The following is a 24,296-nucleotide window of genomic DNA, read 5'->3' on the forward strand; positions in this document are numbered from 1 at the left end:
TGTGTGTGTGTGTGTGTGTGTGTGTATTTGCATGAAAACGATGGCATTTCCAACTATCTTTACTAACTAAATATTTCCAGAGCTGAAATATATTTAGTTTCATATCAAGCCATATTTTAGCACTGTACTAAACAAAATAATCCGTTGTTGTACTATTTTTGTTACTGTAATTTAAATGTTAAAGAGCTGATCAGATTTCATTTTTAGTTTTGCAAGAGCATCATTGGATTTCGCTTCAGTTATGGTTTGTTTAAAGAGGTCATTATGCTCATTTTCACGTTCAAAATCTTATTTTAGGTGTCATTTTCAAAAAACACCTTATTTTTTGACATACTGCACATTGCCGCAGCTCCTCTTTTCACCTATGGAGTGATACATCTTGTCTCTACAAGATCTTTGTTGGGAGTTGCACATGCGCAGTTCCTAGTTAAGGACTACTAGCCAGTCAGAAGCAGAGTAGGGTGGGTCGTGAGAAGCCGGTAAACACGGCTTTGGTTCCGCTGTACATGTTCCCCTTACCAGCTTGGCAACATGGACTGGAGCAAGAGTTTCAGAGTGGTGTATTATTAATCTGTAACAAAAGTCTCTTTCATCCATAAAGTTTTAACTGAGCTCTGTCTCTACATCACAGTAACAACTTTATGTCCATTGACTGCCTGGAGGGGAGCTAGTGTTTGGAAGGGAGAGGAGAGGTGTGCTGCAGCTCACTGTTTTTCCACCGGTGTTTTTGCGGGCGTGTCGGACTAGCTGCTTGGCAAGCGTTATGATGCTCATTTTGCTTTGTCATTACAAGGATGAAAGGAAAGCGGCTGGACTACAAACGAGCTGTTTTCAGGCAGTTCAGAGCAGAGTTTTCTGTGGGAGATGGGAACTCCCTTTGGGGTGGACTTTGGGATTCTTCATTTGGCAAACCTATTACATGCACAAAAAAGGTATTTAACTCAATAAAGGAGAGGGAAAACCCCCAAAGCACAATATGACGTCTTTAAAGAAACCTTACTGAGCCTTCTAGAGACCTGAGAACAATCAAAATGCCAAATATTGGAATACAGCACTAAATAAATGCACTATTATAGAGATAGGAGATACTGTATTGTTGCTGTAACTGAGCTTTTCAGTCTGTTTAATTTAAAAGCTATAGAATGAATGAAAAATATTAAAATGAGTCAGCCCTCCAGCTTAAAAGAAACAGTATTATATATGCATATAAAGGAAGGACAAACTAACAGTAACTTACAATTTAATATTGATTGCTGTATTTTCTAAAACTGAATCCAATGTAATATTTGTATAAAAGTGGCACATAATACACTTATCTAGAAAAAAGACTCAATCAAACCCCACTGATTTTACAAAAGATCAATTTATTAGTCATGGTGGAGCTTTGTCAAGTCTGAAAAAACTAAGTCTGATGATGTCTGATGAAGGGTCAAACGTGAGATTGAAAACTACTATGTTTTAACAGAAGTGTACTGAGATTAAACAGTGTGGATGTTTATCTAATCAGTAGCTTTTTTGTCCTGGAACTTTACGGAAGTGCCTATTAAGTAAGTGGGATACTGTACTAAATTTAGTTTACAAAAATCTGTAAAGCTGATCTAATTTTAGAATATACAGAAAATATGTATCGAAATATAGTCAACATTTCATATTTTGTTTATTGGTTTCCTATAAAATTTTGGCTAAGGGGTGAATTCACAAAGAATGGTTTGCAAACGCAATCTGTCCTGTCTCAATGTTCGATTCACAAAATATACTGTGTTAATGATATTACAGCACAAAAGCGCCCATAAAGGTTTGCAGATGAGTGCAATTTCCCCTTGTTTTGCATCTGATTGTGGTTATCCATTTGGCAGTAAAAACAATGGCTATGTGCCAAGAACACAGTAGGCGGGATGGCAGAGAAAGGGAGAAAAATGAAATGCTCAGACCGCAAGCTACAAGTCCTGACCGACGAGGTGCAGGCAAGGAATTTAACAGAGAGAGAGAAAACGTGTTTGGGATTAAATATCCCAATCTGTCAGTGCTGTTGATGTTTTCATATGCACATCTTCAGACTGTAAAAGAAGCATGCTTTGAAGTGGAGGACAAAAGGAAAAAATATCACAGTGGCATACAAACTTGTCAAACGGGCAGAGGTCCCCCTGAAGAACGGCCTTTAAATAGCATTAAGTAAAAAATGCTCCAGACGGATCTTGGCCTGGAGTGAATTAACATAGGCTAGTGTCTTTTACAGGACTTTGAAAGTAAGTTTACTATTATTATTATCCATCCATCCATCCATCCTCCCATCCTCCCATCCTCAACTGCTTATCCTGCGCACAGGGTCGTGGGGTATTATTATTATTTATTTTTAGGCCATATGGTCCACAAATTTGCCTTTTATGTTTCATTTGTTTAACTGGGATAAGTTTGTCTAAAAATTTATGCCTAGCCCTTTCTCTACTATCGAGACTGTAGTCACCTAAAACCTGAAGGAACCCCATCCCACCTCCAACTACCAGCCTTTAGTTTAGTAGCCACAAATGCAGACTTCTGAGCAGTTTAATTTGGCCTGTCTTTATCTCATGATTCCATCCATCCATCCATCAATTTTTATATTTATACCCGCTTATCCGTGCAGGGTTACGGGTGGGTTGGAGCCAACCCCCGCTGACACTGGGCAACATGATACGATGAGTTCAAATGAAATTTTGCAGTGTGGTCCACTCAGTTTGACGTTTCTACCATTGTTTGATGGAAATCATTTGATTAGCCTTGCTATCAATCTTACCAATACTTTTACTTTCAATAAATCCATTGTTGTGTCATGACTCAGATGTAACAGAGGTGATGTGACAGCATTGTACTAACACTGAACCCCTGTATCAGCCTGACTAATCTGCTGTATTGTCTTTTGGCATGAACCGTGGAGGCATACAGCTTGAAGAATTACCTTTGCCAAGCTGATTCCACCAGGGACCTTGTAGGGGACGTACTTCCTATAGATGTGTCCTACCCTGGAGCAAGGTATGTCCTCCATCCGTCCACCACACATCCACACCTACAGAGAGAGATAGATGACAGAAAAGCTCTTTCATCAGATAGATCTATCTTGTATTTAGAAAGACAGAAAGTTGCGGAAAGCTAAAGGAAGGAGACATTCAAGGAGATAAGCAGGAAACTGATGGCTAAGAAGAAAGACACATGAAGTACAATGTTTCTAACAGGCTTATAAATCCTAGGAGACTAAGGGGAGAGAGGAGTGAAGGGAGGGAGGAAGGGAGAGCCAATAACAATGAATTGACACGATATCAGGGGAAGGAAAGAAGACCATATTTTGACATAGTGGTGACCTGACTTCTAAAGTAGCAGGGTCAGATTGGAGAAAGACTAAGCATCTAGGTTTAAACTTTGGTGGCACTGGAGAAAGAATGATAGTGGCAGCTTCAAAAACAGCTAAAAGCAAAAGCTTTTTAGGAAAACAAGGCATTCAGTTTCTCTGAAATATTGCAATTTGAACATGTTTTAAGCACCCCAATGTCTTAAGTAAAAACAAACCTTACTTTACAACAATTTTATCTCTTTTCTCTTCCTTTCCCTTGTCTATCTCACATAGCAGAGACATTCAGCAGTGGCTCCTCATTTTAATCCTACCAACTAAAATGAAGACAACAGTGATGATTCCCTTTCTTGGCTTGCAATGTTGAAAATAAAAAGGCAATGAATGAAGAGGATGAGAAAGAAAGACAGACTTGGAGACAGCAGGCGAGACGGAAAGGGGTTTTGTTTTTAAAACAATAGCAAAATGAGTGGGGAAATGAAAAGCTGGATTTAACATTTAAACAAATAGGTATGGGAAGAAAGAGGTGTAGGGCTTCCAAATTGTTTCAGCAGAGTGACGTCCTTTAATATGTAAAAAGGTTTGAGGCAGGCTGGAGCTGTTGGAAGTTCAAAAACACATCATCTGTGAAATAAGGCAAATGTCACTGCAATGGCTGGTCAGGTTTTGCGGAGATGGACTTATGCAAAAGAAAACCTGTGAGACCAAAAATTACCCTCTGCAGAACTGTGATGGACAAGCTAGCCAACATGGACCCAACACGTTGCCAAGGATTAGGAATCATAAAGGGAGCTGATCCAGTCCTTATGCCAGGCGACGTAGATTATTTAGTAAGTATTCATGGTCTCCAGAGGATGATCCCAAATCTTTCCCCGACAAATACACATTTATTCTTTAGCTAAAAGCTAAAGTATCACAACTGTTTTGTTTACATTCATGACATGTTTTCAGAGATTTACAATAAAAAAAAACATAGAACACAAGTCTTACACTTACAAATGCTGAAAATGTACAAATCCAAGAATGCTGCACAATTTGATTATGCAGTTTAGCCAAAATGACATTTTCTGTGAAAATAATGTGAGCTACCAACAGCCAATCTAGTCTGCATTTCTTCACATCACTGTCACCACTGCGCAACCATAGTCTCTCTGGTCTGTTGTACATGAAGTTCCACTGCCAGAGAACCAACTCAGATTACATGAGTATACTCAAACTCAACTACAAAACAACATAATTCACTCTCACTGCATAAATAAAACATATTGCTGCAAGATAAAAATCCAGCATTGACTAAAAGTACAACTAAAACTCGAGTTGTCTCAAGTGGTGTCTTTGAGTAAATAAAACATAAATGCTTATAGTTTAGAGTTTACTGTATTTCAGTGGCTCTGGTCGTATGTTTGCTTAAACTATACATGAATAATAATGACCTAAGTATAGGCAATGGAGTGCCTCAAGGTTATTTCTGGCTCCTACATGCATCTGAATGGACTGACCCAATATTTTTTAAATAACAGATGGTTTACATATAGATTTCATCCTGGGTTGACACCTGGACCAGAGGGCAAATACAGAAAGTTGGTAATAAGCAAGATGCAAAGCATTCCACATGTCATAAACCATAAAGATAGTTTCTTTGGCCAGCCAATACTGTTTGATGGTGTTGTCGTGGAAAAATGCATCACAAAGCCAGTGCATTACGATGGTAGCAACAGCAATATTCTCCATTCTACTGTTATGAATATTAAAACATCATGTAATTTATTATGTAATGTATGCTTTTAGAAAAGTTTTTCTTTGCCAGTTAGCTAACTTTTACTCAAAATAACTACTTTTCTGGCTCCATCCATGGAGGTTTAATTATTTCTGCCTCCAGAGCAACTCTGTCTTTGAGAAATGTTTGCATAACTGAAAATCCAATCCTGGTGTTGCCTTGCACTATCCTCTCACTTGGCATGTGAGGTCATATTGCTTCTGTGCTCGGTGAGCATGTGTGTACTGACATTATTTCACTGTGTGAGTTGGAAATGCTCGATGTTCCCATACCAGTATGATCAGGATGGAGCTTTAGATTGCCTGTACCAATGCAGTGATTGCGTTTCGCATGCGGGCAGGACCTGGGTGTCTGTGGGCACAACAGTTTGGTTTTAAGAATTAGCCTGTTAATTTTCTCACCTCAGGAGACCGGCTGTCTGCACTGTATCAGCTAATGGGGATCTTAATAAAAAAGGAAACCCAAATTGGATATCAGAGGGCATAAAGCAGACTTAAGGGGCACAGCTAACCATGTAATAGTATGATCATCTTGGCCAAAATAATAACCTTGGTATAGGATATTAGCTCAATAATTACTGAAGTAAGATGAAAAGCTTCAAAACAGTATTAAAAGATGATAGATTTTCACACCAGGCTAAGTCCTGGGTCATGGCCGGTGTTAGTTGAAGCCTAGGATTTGTTTCACACTCACACCTTCAAATGTCCGTAGTCCCCACATTTTGCTCAGGGTTTAAACACTCAAGGGCAGGGTTACCCTTTACACTTTAGGGTTAAGGTGGAATTATATATCTTGATGTATTGATTTATTGTCCAGCATCAGATTTCAACTGTTGAAACTACCACCACAACACTGAGCAGATGTATTATACATTATCAGGCTGCAGTGTTATTATTTTATACACCAAAGATATTGTATTTAAAGTGAGTTCGTGACATAACAAAATATGTTGCAGTTATGCATATAATTCATCAGTTGCACAACTGTTTATAATTTATCTGCCTACACAATGACAATGTGTATTTATAATGACATTTGTTTTTGTTTTTTTTACATTTGATGCAATTTTATATTTGAAGCTTATTTTACATATCGTATTTTTATTGTATTTTTATTTATACCTACATTTTACTTTACTTTATTTTTTGTAGGCATTTCATGTCGAAAGCAAAGTAAGAATTTCAGTGTGCAGGGAAACTTCTGACAAACACTTTGAATCCTTGAAAAGAAGGTTACTCATTCTTTTTTTTTAGCTTACTTGATGTTGTCTGTACCAACAATCACAACTGGCAGAGGAAGAATTGCTAAAAACTTCTATTACCAGGACATCACAACATTGCAACTGTTACAAACAACTGTTAAAATATAATTCATATGAATTTGATCTCTTACTGCTATGGCTAAGCTTTGGTTAGGTCTATTTAAACTAAGCTGTTAAGATGAAGGAAAGATTGTGGTTAAAAGAAAACAACACTGACTGTTCGTAGAAAACAGGAAACTAAACAGGAATCATCACCCTCAGAGGTCATACATAAAGCTTTTGTTATGTGACTGAAACCAAAAGAAATAAGGATGATTCCATTGCCTGGGAACATTAATTTCCAAGAGGTGCAATGATACAATGACAAAGGGCTAAAAAGGTGGCAGCATGGCTGGTTACATGTTGAGTAACATTTTACCTGTAATTTTAATTGGTTTGTAAAATAAATGAGCATTAAATTAGCCAGTGGTTAATAATAAACACATAAAATGAAAACATAGTTGTTGATTTATTATATTGCATTTCTGTCAATAGATCCTTCTAAATGTTACACATTGATCTTTTAATCATTGGTTGATATCACTTTTTCCTTCTGTCCCGGTTAGAACTTTGGTTTCGTCTTCATGTTTTTTCCTGTGTTTAATCTTTCTTGGTTTGGGGTTTTGTCTTTTTCTTTGTAGCCTTGTTTATTCTTTTGTTCATTTGCATTTTAGTTCTGTGTCTTAGAGGGCTTTCACACCTTCCTCATTTGGTCCGGACTTTCGTACTTTTCATTTTGGTCCAAACCAAAATTGCAGGTGTGAAAGCTCCCATGGACCACAGTCCAGACCAAACAGACGAAATTTGGTCAGACGAAAAGAGGTAGTCTCGGTCCGGATCAAACTGAACCATGGTTCGGTTCTGGTGTGAAAGCATTTTTTGGATGGTTCGGACTATTTACAGGCAGTTTGGCGGTTGACGTGTAAACCGGAAACAAGCAAATGTACGGAGAAATGCATTGAAATAAGGACACAATTATAATTCTCCCGTGACAGATCATCTTTTCAAACAGATGGCCACTATAGAAGCACTGACACATGCATCTTTGGTTTCTCCTGAAACGGACGTGCAGCAGGATCGTTTGCTGTCTTCTCCTCCTTTCCTGTCGGCGACGTTACAATGTTTGCACAATGAAGACGTATAATTACGAATTTGAGCTAGCCTTCAGTATAGATGGATAGATAGTAATGCCATAATAATAACACAGTGACAAATTTTTTATTCATTCATTCTTGTCAAAGATACCCGCTGAACAGTTTAATAAACAAATCATTGTCAAGTACAGGGAGACGCAGCCCACATCGATGATGACGACAGGACGTTACATTATTTAGTTTTCTGTCTGCTAAGTGTTGGTTTGTGTTCTCTGTCTGGTGAGCGTTTATTTCACAGGGTTCAGTTCTTGTGTGCTTGTTTCCTGTTGTGTTTAGTTTGCGTTTTGATGTTCAGTTGTGTTTGTGCATTTTGCTCTGGTTCTGTCTGCTCCTGTGATCACTCTGCCCGCCTGTGTGTCTGTGTTCTGTCTAATTACCTCATGTCCTCCACCTGGTCTTGGTACCCGCCTGCTCGTTACCTGGTGTTTAAATGTTTGCTTGTTTTGTTACGTCTTTGTTACGTCCTCGTTCTATGTTGAGAGTTCAGACGTGCTGTTCTCCTTGCTTGGATTATTTATCTGTGTTTTGGATCATTTCTCTACCTGTTTGGATTATAACTTTGCCTTTTTGGATTCTGCTTTGTTTGGACTCATGCCTTGTGCTCTAACATAAGCCTGTTTTTGTGTTTCTTAATAAATCCCTGGTTTTAACTGCATCCTCCTCACCATTGTCTGCATTTGGGTCCACACCTCTGCTCTCTGCCCCTGCACTCAGCCACCCAATCCTGTGAATTGATCATTTTTACCTTAAAGGATATCTCATACTGTTCTCCTCCCCAGATCTCCAGACCCGTATCATATCCTCCCAGCTCCCAAAACCACTTCCTGTCCACAGCAAACAGTCCACCTGCCATCACTGGTGACCTGCAGGAAACACAAAATACAACACTCACTACTTGTACATGTTTTTCAACAGCTGTACCTAAAACCATTACATTTACATAAAGAGCAACAGCATCACTTTCCACTTGTTGTTTGACTTTTTTAAATGAAATATTTCCCCACTTCTATTCACAAACAACTTCAACATATTACAAGACCCTTTAGCTCATCACTTTATTGCAGCAAAGGAAGAAAGATGGAGACAGAGAAAGCAAGGAGACAATCAGAAATCACCACCTAACAAATGAAATGTTAAAATGTCTACCTCAGGAACATTTTGTCAATCAAGAGAGAAATTTAAGGAGACATAAGCAGATGATAGAAATTGATTTGTGAGCTGTTTCACAAGGTTAAATGTGCAAATGAAGTTTGGATTAAATCAAAGCTGCGACCATACTGTGAAATTAAAATGGATTATTTAACTGAAAATTGTCTATTTTGGATAAATCATTGCTATTCAAATCGCAACCTGTCGATACTATTTTGGAAGAAGAAGGTATGTGATCGAGGCTGGGAGAAAATGAAAACATTTAGTTTTTTACAGTCCCTTGTATTAGAAATTTTGTGATCTTTTGTTTAAATATAGGATAGAGAGATATGAATGTTTCCCAATTACTGAAATGGTTGGTTAAAAAAGAAATCTATATCCCAAATTCCACCTTAAATAAAATGATGGCATTTATTTATGATTATACATCCATTAGTGTTGGTTTTGAAGGAATCGCAACAAAAAAAACTGTCAACACCATACAATTTTAAAATCACTCCTGCAGCAAAATACTGTATATTTCTATGAAGTTGATACATATGTTCACTGTAGTTTCCCATTGAAAAACCATGTTTCATGTCTTCTGTGTTGCACTGCAGCCTCCTGATAGCTCCACTGAAACTAGTGTATCTATATTGGCAAAGTAACGGTTGTTTGAAACATACAAGAGGTGACCCTGAATAGTCGAAGATTCGATCCTTCAACAGAAGGAGCCTGATTCAACTACCAATCTCAGTCGACTCTTCACAGAGGCGTCAAAGCGAGTTAATATACAGGTGCATTTCAGAAAGTTAGAATATTGTGAAAAATTTCTTCCCGTAAGTCAAAAAGTAAAACTTTCATATATTCTACATTCATAGGGTAAACCACAGAAGGTCATTGCTGAAAGGACTGGCTGTTCACAGAGCCCTGGATCAAAGCATGTGCATGGAAAGTGTGACTGGAACAGAGATGACCGCAGCCTTGAGAGGATCGTCAGGCAAAGCTGATTCAAGAATTCAAGAATTTAGGGAAGCTTCACGAGGAGTGGAATGAGGCTTGAGTCAGTGCATCAAGAGCCACCAGGCACAGACAGGTCCAGGAAATGAACACGTGTTGCACTCTTAGTGTCAAGCCACTCCTGAACCATAGACAGCATCAGAAGCGTCTTACCTGGGCTAAGGAGAAAAAAAACCTGAACCATTGCTCAGTGGTCCAAAGTCTTCTTTTCAGATAAAAGTAAATGTTGCATTCGATTTGGAAATCCAGGTCCCAGAGTTTGAGAATGAGTGGAGTGGCTCAGAATCTAAGTAGGCTGTTGTCTGCTGGTGTTGGTCCACTTTGTTTTCTCCAGTCAAGAGTCAATGCAGCATCTACCAGGAGATTTTAGAGAACTGCTGGAATGCTTCCATCTGCTGACAAGCTTTATGGAGATGCTGATTTCCTTTTCCAGCCTAACTTGGCACTTGCCCACAGTTCCAACACCACGAGTAACTGGTTTGCTGACCATGGTATTACTGTGCTTCATTGGCCAGCCAACTCGCCTGACCTGAACCCCATAAAGAATCAATTGGGAATTGTCAAGAGGAAAATGAGAGACATCAGACCAACAATACAAACGAGCTGAAGGCCACTATCAAAGCAACCTGGCCTTCCATAACACCTCAGCAGTGCCACAGGCTGATATCCTCCGTGTCACGCAGCACTGATGCTTTAATTCATGCAAAAGGAACCCCGATTAACTATTGAGTGCATAAATTAAACCTTTTTCAGAACTTTTTATCTTTTCAGAAGGTCAACATTTCCATATTATAGATGCTTTAGTTTACCTTTTTGACTTATATTACAAAAAACATTATCTAAAATGGACCTGAACAGCTTATTATGATATAAATATCAGCATATAATGCTGTAAAGAAGAAGAAGCATTTAATTAATATTTTTAAAGCATGTAAATGAATCCAAAATTGGGCGCACTGATGCCCACTATTATATAGTTTTTAAACAGTACTTGGAAAAGGCCAGCGAGGTGCATGCAATTCTTGCACATGGCATGCACAACTCCGCACAAGACCAATGAATGCAGGAATGCAGAGCAGAGAGAAAAGGGTCAACAATAAGCCTCAGTTTAGCTGTAAATGCAAACTGTGTAAAATGTAAATGTGTAAGTTACAGTGACTAATGAATAGAGACTGCAGCTCTGCAGCTTCTCTCTCACTCACACACAAGATTTGACTGTAGGCTAGACTTGACAATTCTGATTTGACCATGTACATTCTTAGTCTGGGACACCTCTAAAACAAACTGAACATATGGGTCGAGACTGGATAAGTGGATTTTGATGCAGAAGTGATTTGAGGTTTCTATGAATTTATATATGTTGTTTGTTGGTATTCTGGGTCTCCGTCTGAATCCTCTGTAACTGCTGTGAATCCAAATTGACTGCAACTGCTGTCAACCATGAGTGAGCAAACAACTCTTCAGAGACATGTTTTTTAAGCCTACAGAATTAAAAACCCCAGTGGCAAAAAACAAGATTCAGAATAAGACAATACACAGAGACGCAGACAGTCAGAGATCATGTATTTATGGTGGCAGTATTTTTCACCAGATAATGAAGATGCTCTGAACAGTGCAGAACCAATTAACCTACTACAGAGCACTGTGACTTCTGTCTGCTGTGACAAGCTCTGTGCTGCTGAGTGCAGGGCTTGTTAGCTGTTGTATTGCTGCTGTACTTGATTGTAGCTGCAGCACACCTGAGGCAGAAAAACTGGGGCAGCAGGTGCAGTATGTTTGATTTCTTGTGAGGAACCCAACTCTCTCCACCACATGCCTTACTTTTGCACGATTAATATAATACTGATCATAGAAATCACTCAAAACTCAATAGGATTTTCTCATTTGAGACCCCAAAAGCAATGCGGTCCTCTTCAGTGCAAAAATATTAAAATACACACTTGCAGGTCCACTAGGCTGTCATAGTTATGAACTTTTTATCTGGTAGAAGTCAGAGGCAGGCAGGCAGCCAGCAGGTAGTCTGCTCTTGCCAAAGTCATCCCTGAGGAAGATCAATTAAAGGAAACAGGGCGGCTACTGTACTGTCCGCAGAGAGAGAAACACTCCGGGTTTCCCACGCCTCATGAGCAGTGAGCACAGATATAAGTCCCGTGGTGATAACAGCCAGGTTCCTGCAGTTTTCCTTCTTCAAGGGTGAAAAGGATGAAATTAATCTAACAATGATTACAAAATTCTCTGTAATTCTCTCCCACACTCTTTTTTAAATGTCTTTAAACACATCTGCATCAATCTGACCAAACTGTTGTTTTTTTAATTTAACACTCATCCATCTTGTTTTACAGTGCATGTTCTTATTTCTAATAAGTAAGTAAAAACTATTTGGGTTGATGAAAACATCAATGTTTATGGTACCCTCTGTGGGTTATGCTATCTGCTGAGTCTAACCACTACACAACATCCATGTGTGATAGACGGATGGCTTTCTTTGCTTCATGGTAAAAGAACGAATTTCCTATTTATTTTCTCAATGACAATACTGCTATATCTGCTAATAATAACAATGTTCACTACATGGCCAATCAATTACACCCGTATCTGGATGTTTACCATTTCATTCCAAAACAATGGACTCATTGACTCATCAATATGACTCATATGAGCGTATCCTACAAGTGCATTTGTCCATGCCACCCAAAACGGCAATGTCATCAACACATGGAGACCGTTATGACACAGAGGAGGTAAACCCCAGCTGCTTGGCAGATTGGTCACAAGGACGTAGGGTTAGGGGCAACGGGGGGCTGCCAGCGCCTTTAAGATTAACATAGTTAGCTAGCTAGCTTTTGCTAATGCTAACACTAGTAAGCTAACATAGCTTACACTACTTAAAAAAAGATATCCGTCTCAAATCAGTCTTCTTTCACATGACTATTTATAATACAGAACTGTCATGTTGTCAATTGTCATGTGCTTGCCTTGTACAGCCACTAGAGGTCGCTACCACAACATAAACATGAGTCATAAGTTTGTGTGGATGAACGACCTACATGGTTGTTCAGTTACAAGAGCATTGTGAGTTCGGCCTCTGATGTTGGGCTATAACGCATGGCTTGCTGTCAGTGTTCCAGTTCATCCCAATGGTGTTGGGTGGGGTTCCTGTCAGGGCACTGGGCAGACCAGTCAAAGTCTTCCTCATCAAACTGGGAAAAAAAAAATGTTCTCATCTCAAGGTGTCAAATACCAAACGCTTTGAGTAAGCCTGACAAAGTGTTATTTGACGCACAAGGTACCCTTCAGCGTCCTTATGAAACACCTTTAGATTTAGGAAAAGATCATGGTTTTGGTTCGGTTTAAGCACCAAAACTACTTTGTTAGTTTTAGGAAAAGATTGTGTTTTGGGTTGAAATAAGTATGTTACGTGACAGCGGATGGGTTACATCAAGATGACTTCAATAAATCCCAATGAAGGGAATTAATACTATCTTCCTGCTTACTCTATTTAGCTTTATTGGCATGAATGTATAACAACAATATTGCCAAAGCATCATACACTACATAAGAACAATCAATCCCATACATTTCATTAAACAAGTTTTTAAAGTGTGTGTGTGTGTGTGTGTGTGTGTGTGTGTGTGTGTGTGTGTGTGTGTGTGTGTGTGTGTGTGTGTGTTAAAAATAAAAATATATTAATAATAAATAAATAAATAAATAAGAAGAAAATCAGTAACAAATGTAAAAACAACAATTACTAAAATATCAAACAATCAAAATAATAATTTGAAAATTTCTCTCGCTCTCTATTCAATTCAAATTAGCATTATTGGCATGAATGTGTAACAACAATATTGCCAAAGCATCATACATACTACATAAAAACAATCAACCCCATACATTTCATTAAACAAGTAATTAAAGCATAAAGTAATCATGGGGAGTTTCTGTGTGTTTGATATGAATTCGAATTTGGGGTATATTTGGGAAATTTTTGCAAAGTGTTTTTGTCTTAATGTTTTATATTTAAGGCATGAGGTTATAAAGTGCAGCTCTGTCTCTACCTGTCCCCTGTCACACTGGGAGCAGAGTCTCTCCTCTTGTGGTAGCCAGCTCTGTCTGTGGCGATTGTGGCCAGTGTGAATTCTCTTTTTAGGGTCAGATAACGCTGTAATTTACTTTGTGTTTTGGTCGTTTCTTTCCAGTATTCAATATATTTTTCTTTCTGCTCGCTGATTATTTGGTTTGGTCTGCTTGAGCTGGTGTTGCTGTCCTGAGGCTGTTGGGGACTTGTTATTGCAGAGAGCCTCAGGACCAGGTGGCTAAGGGGACTCTTCTCTGGTTTCAGCTCCTGGTATGTTAGGGCTTTGTGATGATATGTCTGGGGGTTAACTGATTTTAAGGGATTGTAAAATTTAATTGATCTTTTCTGTATTTTTAGTAAGAGGGTTATTGGCCGAGCTCTGCTCTGCACAGGTTATTTGGTGTTTTTCTCTGAACCTGCAGGATGCTCTTACAGAACTCAGTATGGAAAATTCTATGATTGTTTTGTCCCATTTCTCAAATTCATTATTTAGTTTTGGCCCCCAAATTTCGCTGCCATATAGAATTATCCAGATTTCAATTGGAATATAGTATATAATGTTTCTTTTTATTGCATAGAAAGCTCTCCTTGCTTTGTCCCTCAGATCTTTCACAGCCATGTTGAGGATTCCTGTGTATGTAATGTTGAGGCCAAGGTAAGTGTAGTTTTTTGTGTGTTGTAATTTAGTGGTGTCTAAATAGAAATTGTGTGAAACCTGATTTCTGTATTGTTTCTGAAAGATCATTATCTTAGTCTTTGCAGGAGCTTAAGGTGATGCTGCAAACCTTCTTTAGTAGGTGAAAGCAACACTAAGTCATCTGCATACAGCAGACCTCTGATCTCTGCGTCGTTCAGTATAAGGCCAGGTGCTGTGGAACACTCTAATTGGTTCGTTAATTCATTGATATATAGATTAATTCATTGATATATAGATTGAAGAGAATTGGACTGAGATTGCATCCCTGCCTCACTCCCCGGCCCTGTGAGACGAACGCTTTTTGTTTGTTTGTTTCAAATCTTTATGGCACATTCACTTTTTGTATACAAGTTCTTAATCAAATCATATGTTTTTCCTCCAATGCCACTTTCAAGTAGCCTATAGAAAAGGCATGCGTGCCAGATGGAATCAAAGGCTTTTTGAAAGTCAACAAAACAGGCATATACCTTTCTGGAGGGTAAATATATGGTCCGTTGTGCAGTCTCTCTCTCTCTCTCTCTCTCTCTCTCTCTCTCTCTCTCTCTCTCTCTCTCTCTCTCTCTCTCTCTCTCTCTCTCTCTCAATCAACTGACTGAGGACTTTCTTCCACTTTCCTATTGTGCACTATGACAAACAGCTTAATTTAATTACTCTTTAATCCCCTTTTCAATTAGGTCTCTCCTGATTAAAATGACCTTAAGTCCCTTACTGTTCTTCCAGCTTCACCATCAGGTTGACATGTTTGTGTAAAATATCTGAACAACCATCCAATGGATTACCATAAAATTTGGTACACACATTAATGTCCCACTCAGGAAGAATTGTCAGGTCAAAATTGTAATTTGTCCAATACTGTGATTAACTGTGGTTATTGTGTAGTATACTGTGTTTAGCGCTAATTACAAATGTTAGCTCGATAAATGTTAAACTAAGATGGTGATTGTGGTGATTATTATACATCAACTCACAAGAAAAGCAACAATTTTGTCACCATTACTTTCCAGATCTTGGGTACTGTACCTAGACCACTTTGTCCAATCTGTGCTCCGGATGTCAACTGACATGCGATAACTGATACAACACTATGTGACATAGTTGGTGTATGTTATAAGGTAGTGTTACCTCCACGAACAGTGGTTCTGGCCTGAGAGAGGAGATGTAATTTCTGTTATTCTGATTAATGGCATTTTAACAAGGAAACAACAGAAACATCAAGTCCATGTGTGGCTTTATCTGACAGAACCGTAAACCGATCAGCAGGCCTGATGTAAGAGTATGAAAATTAATCTTTAAACTCAACTTCAGTCATTTTCTTCCATCCAAAAAACAAATACTGCTATTATGATGATAAGTCAGTCATCTCTCAGTTTACGAAAAAAAAATTTAAGTTGACATTGAAAAGAGAAGGCATAAATGGGAATCTTAACTTCATGGGAAAATGTCTGTCAACTGTTCAAAGTGTATCTTCTATCTTTATTTAGTTTTGATGCAACAGAGCAATGATAGACAATATGAAGTGTGCTGTCACTCACTCAAAGGGTTCACTGGGGTCGTCCTTCTGCAGCTCTGGAGGGATTGGTATCCGTTTGTAGTACATTTCCCAGTCAAACGCCCCTCGCATGGCGTCCCCCGCCTGCGTGTCATAGCCAAAGTTGTCGTGGTCGATCACATCGATCATTGGACACACGATAGTCTTCCTGTTCTGGGCGATTCGGTCTAAGAGACACAGAGGCACATAGATGGTTGATTGATAGAGTTGTGTTTGTTTATTTGTGTTTATGTATTGTGTGTATCGTGTGTCCCTTATTACAGTGGTAAAGGAGGTAGTAAGTGGCTATCCATTAAAAAAAAAAGCATGTACTGTGTGTTTGTGTGTGGGTGTGTGCGCGCACTATGCCCTGTTACTCAAAAAGAGTTTCCAGTGTGCTGACACGGGGTCACTCTGATGTTACAGCTCCTGCTCCATTGCTCATAGTTAAAAACATTTCCATGGTAGTTTCAGTAGGGCATACAGTCACATTACACTGATTGTTTAGACGTATGCTGATCGGCAGGCTGTCATTTCACAATCTACCGACATTTGATAGACAGAAGCAGAACAGCAGAGGAAGGATTAATGCCTGAGAAATTCTGGCAAATACATGAGAGGGGGAATAGCGGAGAGATAACGGCGGTCATGAGTGTGAGTCTGTGCATGAGAGAGAGAGAGAGAGAGAGGCCACTCTGAAATAATACAAGTACACCCTAAAAACTAAGAACAACCAAAACAAAACCCAGCAGGATGAATTGGCGATCCAAGATGGAAATACTTGGATTAATCACTTCACTAGTGATTTATACAGTAATATTATAAAAAATGATGATCAGTACAAGATATTCACGAAATGGAAAACTCTAGAGGTGGTGATTAAAAAAAACAACCAAAACCCTCTAGATTACCCTGTAACAGAACAAGAATTAACAGAAGTCATCCAGTCCCTGAAAGAAAAGAAGGCTTGTGGTATTGATGGAATCCTCAATGAAATGATCAAATACTCAGACCATAAAATCAGATTGGCTATGCTAAAACTATTCAATACTATTCTAGCTACTGGAACTTTTCCAGACATCTGGAACAAAGGTTTAATAACCCCAATTCATAAATCCGGAGATAAATACAACCCAAATAACTAAAGAGGAATATGTGTATCCAGTAACCTGGGAAAAATATTCTGCAACATCATTAATAAACGACTTGTCAACTTTGTTGATAACCACAATATTCTGCATAAATGCCAAGTTGTTTTTTTTCAAAATTGCCGCACAACGGACTATATATTTACCATCCAGACTCTAATTGATCAAGAATTAAACATTAAAAAAAGAAAGGTATATGCCTGTTTTGTTGACTTCCAAAAAGCCTTTGATTCCATCTGGCACAAGGGCCTTTTCTATAGGCTACTTGAAAGTGGCATTGGAGGAAATACATATGATTTGATAAAGAACATGTATACAAAAAGTGAATGTGCCATAAAGATTTGAAACAAACAAACAGCGTTCTTCTCCCAGGGCCGGGAGTGAGGCAGGGATGCAATCTCAGTCCAATTCTCTTCAATCTATATATTAATGAATTAGCAAACCAATTAGAGAGTTCCACGGCACCTGGCCTCATCCTGAACGACACAGAGATAAGAGGTCTGCTGTATGCAGATGACTTAGTGTTGCTTTCACCTACTAAAGAAGGTTTGCAGCAGCACCTTAACCTCCTTCAGAGATTCTGTCAGACCTGGGCCTTGACAGTAAACACAGCAAAGACTAAGATAATGATCTTTCAGAAACAATACAGAAATCAGGTTACACGCAATTTCTATTTAGACACCACTAAATTACAACACACAAAAAACTACACTTACCCTGGCCTCAACATTACATACACAGGGAACTTCAACATGGCTGTGAAAGATCTGAGGGACAAAGCAAGGAGAGCTTCCTATGCAATAAAAAGATTAAACATTAAAATATATATTCCAATTGAAATCTGGCTTAAAAATTTCCAATTTGTACTAGAACCAATAATTCTATATCGTAGCAAAATCTGGGGGCCAAAACATAATAATGAATTTGACAAATGGGACAAAACAATCATAGAATCTTTCCATACCGAGTTCTGTAAGAGCATCCTGCAGGTTCAGAGAAAAACACTAAATAACCTGTGCAGAGCAGAGCTCGGCCAATACCCCCTCTTACTAAAAATACAGAAAAGATCACTTAAATTTTACAATCACTTAAAATCAGTTAACCCCCAGACATATCATCACAAAGCCCTAACATACCAGGAGCTGAAACCAGAGAAGAGTCCCCTCAGCCAGCTGGTCCTGAGGCTCTCTGCAATAACAAGTCCCCAACAGCCTCAGGACAGCACCACCAACTCAAGCAGACCAAACCAAATAATCAGCGAGCAGAAAGAAAAATATATTGAATACGGGAAAGAAACGACCAAAACATAAAGTAAATTACAGTGTTATCTGACCCTAAAAAGAGAATTCACACTGGCAAATTACCTGAGCACAATAAAATGTCCTAAACTAAGAAAAATGTTGACAACATACAGAATGAGTGAACACAGCCTGGCCATGAAAAGGATCACCACAGACAGAGTTGGCTACCACAAGAGGAGAGACTCTGCTCTCAGTGTGACAGGGGACAGGTAGAGACAGAGCTGCACTTTCTAACCTTATGCCTTAAATATAAAACACTAAGACAAAAACACTTTGCCAACATTTCCCAAATATACCCCAAAATCGAATTCATATCAGACACACAGAAACTGTGAAGTAATTGCTGCAAAATATGTCTCCTCATGCCATGAAGTGAGGACAACCAGTGGAACCTCAGATTGAATTGTACAGATTTTCAAATTATTATTATTTTGATATTTTAGTAATTTTTTTGTTTTTACATTTGTTACTGATTTCATTTTAAAATTATTATATTTTAATCAATGAATTTTTTTTAAAAAATTTTTGTGTATTAATACACACACACACACACACACACAACACACACACACACACACACACACACGTTACTGTTTCATTTATTTATTTATTTATTTATTTTAACACAAACACACATATACGCTTTAATTACTTGTTTAATGAAATGTATGGGGTTGATTGTTATGTAGTATGTATGATGCTTTGGCAATATTGTTGTTACACATTCATGCCAATACAGCTAATTTGAATTGAATTGAGAGACTGGGACATATACATAAACAAACTGAAAAGTCCCTTTTGAGTGTTAAATATGTTCACTTTATATTAGCTGCTGGAACATTCAAGGCCTCTACTCTTCAACCTTTGGCTTGAAGAGTACAAATCCCGAATCTAAAGAAAATGTTGATAATCTTATACTGACAGAAACATGGTGTCACTGGAACATGATTTCTCACTTTCCCTCAGGATACAATGAAATCTTAGTGCCTTTATTAAAACTGAACACTGTATGCCAGGGGCGAAACTCCGGGGAAATCATAGTGTGTTTAGAAGGGAACTTTGCCAGTCACCTCTCCACAGTCAAACAAGAAAAGTCACACTTCTGGCAAAAACTAAACTCAGAAACTCAAAAAGCAGGTGGCACTGACAGCATGCACTCCTAAACGGCAGATGGCAGTGCTCTAATTATTTACCACTGTTTTAAAATGTGGCTGTTTTCCTGGCACTTGGAGTCAAGGTGTTATATCTCCCATCCATAAGAATGGAGATAAATCTGACCCGAATAACTACAGAGGGACTCCAACTCCAAAATGGAGTAGTCAAGTTTCTGTTTTATGCAGACAACCTGGTGCTGTTGTCCCCCCACAAAAGAGACCTCCTGGAACAATACTGCCAAAATTGGGCCCTGGCAGTAAACCCCCAAAAAACTCAGATCATGATATTTCAGAAAAAAACAAAATGCCACGAAAACAGAAATCTTTTGGTAGGTAAAACCACCCTAGATCACACAATGAACTTCACCTACCTGGGCCTTCAAATCACAGCATCGGGTAACTTGAATGCATTAACCTCTTAACATTCCAACAGCCCCCCCACGGGCCGTCAGATCAGTATAGCGGGTACATTCAAAATTGACGGGCCTATGAAGTCTCATAATAATCCACCGATTAATTATATTCCAACAAAACTGGTATTGTTACGTTGTCAAAAGGTCCAGTAAAAATATTTGGTCTAAAACACATTATTCAATCAATTAATCCCCAGGGACTGATGCAGTATCGTTTTATATTTGCCGGCAGACGTGGCTCGTATGTCATTATAACCATAATAAAAGAGATTTGAATGTAAACAACTACGATAGCTTGTATTCAAATTAGCCGCTGAGTGACACCAAATCCGACCCAATGTGAGCTCACATGTCCGTTTCACAGCCTACAATAGCCAACGAGAGCCCGCGCTGTAAGGAAAGCCAGCCCCTGTTATTTCGTGGGTAGGCCGAGCCATTTGCAAGCAATTGTGCCGATGACTGGCATTTCAATCAATCAACAAACTTTATTTCGGTCCTCACACATAATTTAAAAAAAAAAAAAAAAAAGGAAAACAATGAAAATAAAACAATATATACACATGCATAACAACCGAAAAAAGGTGTAGAATGAAGCCTATGCTTATTGTGCCTACCCTTTTTACATAATTTTCTAATGAGCGTCACTTTTCTCTCTGGATTTAATCCATTCTAAATAAACGTACACATACGTCGTACACATCTGAGATATTATTTCAATATTTGACATAAAGCGTACACAAATTAATCGTATAATTATTTATCACCTTGTTTTTAAACATTTTCTTAAAATTACAGAGTGAAGTAAACAATTTTAATTCCTTGTCACAATTATTCCATAGGTTTACCCCTCTAACAGATATACATCTATTTTTTATATTAGTTCTTGCTCTTACTTTTTTAAACATATACATTCCTCTTAATTTGTACTGACTTTCTCTAATTTCGAACAGCCTCTGAACACAATTCGGAACTAAATTCTTATAGACTTTATACATGACCTGGGCAGTATAAAGGTCAACTAAATCAACAAATTTTAAAGCTCGTAAATTAATAAATAATATATTTGTTGGTTCATAATAGTCAGCCCGTTTTACAATCCTTAATGCTTTCTCTTGTAGCATATATATTGAATTTGTATAAGTTTTATACAGTATGTATGACCCCACACCTCCACACAATAAGTAATGTATGGAACTATGAGCGAACAATACAATATATATAATGATTTTTCATTCAATATGTTTTATTCTATTTAGTATTGCAATGGATTTAGACATTTTTGTCTTTAGATTATTTATGTGATTTCCAGCATAATTTGTGATCTATTATAACACCTAAGAATTTATATTCATATACTCTTTCTATTTCCTCATTACTAATCTTAATTTTAACATTCTCACTTATCTGTACTGGTCCAATTCTTTGAGTTCTTGTGAGTACTTTAGCTTCTTCAGGTGTTCCATTTAGCCGCATCATCACTTTACAGTTCCTTGTCCATGTAGCTTGGATCTTATTCTGTTTCCTCAGAATGCGTGTGCATCTCACAATGTCGGCATTCTTCTTGGTAAGATGTTCATTCAGATACACTCCTGTACCCTTCAACTTCTTAGCTTTTCTCAGTAACTCTGTTTTATATTTCCGATTCACAAACCGAACAACTATTACAGGCTTTGCTCCGCTATTCCTTTGACGAAGGGTATGGCAGGCCACAACATTATCACTCTGAATATTCATATTCTTACTTTATTACTTGTTTTTCCAGCATCTGAAGTTCCTCTGGCAGGGCGTCTTCACTGACTTTATCTCTGGCAACAGTACTGGCATACGTTTGGTGTGTTGTTAGTAGTCCATTTATTATTAAGTCCTCCATTCTTGTATATTGTTCCAGATCATCAATCCTTCTCTCCAATCCATCAATTTTCTTGTCCTTCTCTTTAACAAGGTTCTTCAATTGTTTAACTTCGTCCATCAGATCAAGTAGCATAGCTTGTTGTTTAACAACTTTGCTCAACTCATCCGACATGAAGTTTAAAGATTTTCGATTCTCCTCCAACTCCTCCTCCACCGCGTTGCTGACTTTCTTCGGTGGCATTTTGATTGTTTTGTTGTCTTATTCTCAAATACTTTAACAGTATCACTTTAGTTTAGCTTAATTATTGTCACTTTGTTACTTCTGAAGTAACTGCACATCACAGGGTGCCGCCATCTTGAACAGTTATGTGACTGTGGTTACATGACTTTTATCGTGTAGCCAATAAAATTCCGAAAATAACGATATCCAGCTTAAAGTAGGAAGTTCATGATCTACCAGCAAAAAAACACATCTGCATCGATCTACCGGCTAATATGGAGTGACGCAGCAGCAGACGTCTGCCGCCAAGGGGCGGTGCTGTTTTACAAAAAATATGCCATTTTTCATGGTATTGGTATGACATTTAAACTAGGACTAGGTAAGGCTTAATCCTGTGGCCCTACAGTGTTTTCCAGCTAATAAGTCCCAGCTATAGTTGTCTGCATGCATTTGTTAGCAAACATTTTCAAGAGGAAATGAAAAATATATTAGTTTTAGTGTGTTTAAACTTATATTAATCAATTCCAGTAGCACTTACAATCGTTCTGAGTTTTGGGTTAGACACTAACCCATCTTTCAGAGAAGCCCAAAACCAGGCATATACTCCAAATGGTTTAAGAACTACATTCAATTTACTTTGGATATGCCTTGAATAGGCGTTTTGCATGAATTTTACAGGAATAAGCTCGTAGAACTCTCTATGCAATTAAACAGAAATTCTATAAGTATCCCAATGAAAATCTGGTGTAAAATATTTGACAGTGTTATTAAGCCGATTGAGGTCCACTCGGTCATCAGAACTACAACAGATGGGGGAAGCATCCCATTGAGACCATCCGTGCAGAATTCTGCAGAAACATCCTGAACATTCAAAGAAAGTCTCCTACAAATGCGTGCAGGGCAGAATTAGGCTGATTTCCACTGATAATAGATCCCCCCCAAACAGAGCACTAAACTTTCTGTTGCACCTCAGTCCCCAAGACCCTCAAATTCAAGGCTCTTAAAACCCAAGAGCTGAACCTGGAAAAGTGTCCCTTATGCCAGCTAGTCCTGAGACTAACAAATCCCGCGACATGTCACACACACACTTTTCTCAAGCCAGCATTGCTTTACAAACACCAAATAGAGTACACCAAATGATCACTCAAAGCAAAAATACTTATTTGGGACATTGGGAGGAAGAAACAAAAAACTACACCCTTGCAACTGAAAAAGGGAGACCTAAAAAGTCCTGGTTACCATAAGAAAATTGTCTGTGAGCATTGTGAGGTGTAGACAGAGACACATTTTCTCCTGAAATGTGATAAATATAGAAGCATAAGAGAGCAAGATATAGATGGCATTCTGTAAGTACTTTCCTCTTTTAAGTGTGATTTCTTTTTCTTTTCTCTTTTTTCTTATTAATTAATATATTTTAATTAATAAGAATTCATTAAAAATATAGATTGTTGTAGATTTTTAAGTTGTTGTTATTGGAATGCCAAACACAATGCAAACCTGCATGTCCAATTATCCTGTTATATTACTCCACACCCTCTCTCCATTATTATTATTCCAAGTGTCACAACGTGCTGTAATGAACACAAAGGCCGCCTGTTTATGTGACACACTGGCAGACACGCATTTCTTTTCCAAATACTGTGTAAACAGCTTGACTTAGATGTAACGTGGGTCATAAGGGTTGTTGTTGTTAAATGGTTCCATATGGGATGGCGTCATGCTGGGAAACAGAACTGAACATAGGTCCTTAATGGAAAATGGATAATTGAAAAAGTGAGACTGTTTGCGAGTTAGTCTATCACCCAAAAGAGGAGGGGTTCAATTTCACAGTAGGGGTGTTAGTGTGTGTGTCGTTGCTCTGTTACGTTAGTCATTGAGAGGACCTTGAGAATGACGATAGGATCTGGTTCTTGTTCGCCTCGTCACGCTCCTGGTGTTTTAACTACCTCATAAAAACGCGACACTCCCATTGGAATGAACTGAAAAAAGACGCTGGCGTCAGGGCTGATCTTGCTGGAAGATTGGCTGGTTTGCTGTTTGTAAGTTTCTTTTGTCAGCTGGTGTTGCGGGGAAACCGGCGCAGGATCCATGCATCGTGGTTGGCTAACCTTACCTGGCTTGCTCGCTAGCAAAATACTATCTCAGTATCTGAATAATCAAAGTTGGACGACGCATCTCTCGCTCTCTCTACAAGCTGGGTTAGTTTAG

At 38.4% G+C, this 24,296-nt stretch overlaps 1 protein-coding gene across 6 annotated transcripts in view; it reads right to left on the reverse strand.

The window, feature by feature from the left end:
- Positions 1–24,296, reverse strand: part of LOC123962925 (polypeptide N-acetylgalactosaminyltransferase 10) — a 369,356-nt gene that overhangs the window by 300,277 nt on the left and 44,783 nt on the right. For 5 of the 6 annotated variants that reach the window (XR_006823100.1, XR_006823101.1, XR_006823102.1 and 2 more), the window contains 3 exons: positions 16,006–16,189; positions 8,299–8,416; positions 2,936–3,043 (listed from right to left, as the gene is read on the reverse strand). Coding sequence is in view for 1 of the 6 variants with exons in the window: in XM_046039428.1 (XP_045895384.1) it covers positions 16,006–16,189 (184 nt within the window). In the remaining 5 variants the exon portion in view is untranslated. The remainder of the gene's footprint in view (positions 1–2,935; positions 3,044–8,298; positions 8,417–16,005; positions 16,190–24,296) is intronic. The other variant, XM_046039428.1, reaches the window with a different exon arrangement.

The sequence above is a fragment of the Micropterus dolomieu genome, linkage group LG23, assembly GCF_021292245.1.
Source record: "Micropterus dolomieu isolate WLL.071019.BEF.003 ecotype Adirondacks linkage group LG23, ASM2129224v1, whole genome shotgun sequence".
In the NCBI taxonomy this organism is placed as follows: domain Eukaryota; kingdom Metazoa; phylum Chordata; class Actinopteri; order Centrarchiformes; family Centrarchidae; genus Micropterus; species Micropterus dolomieu.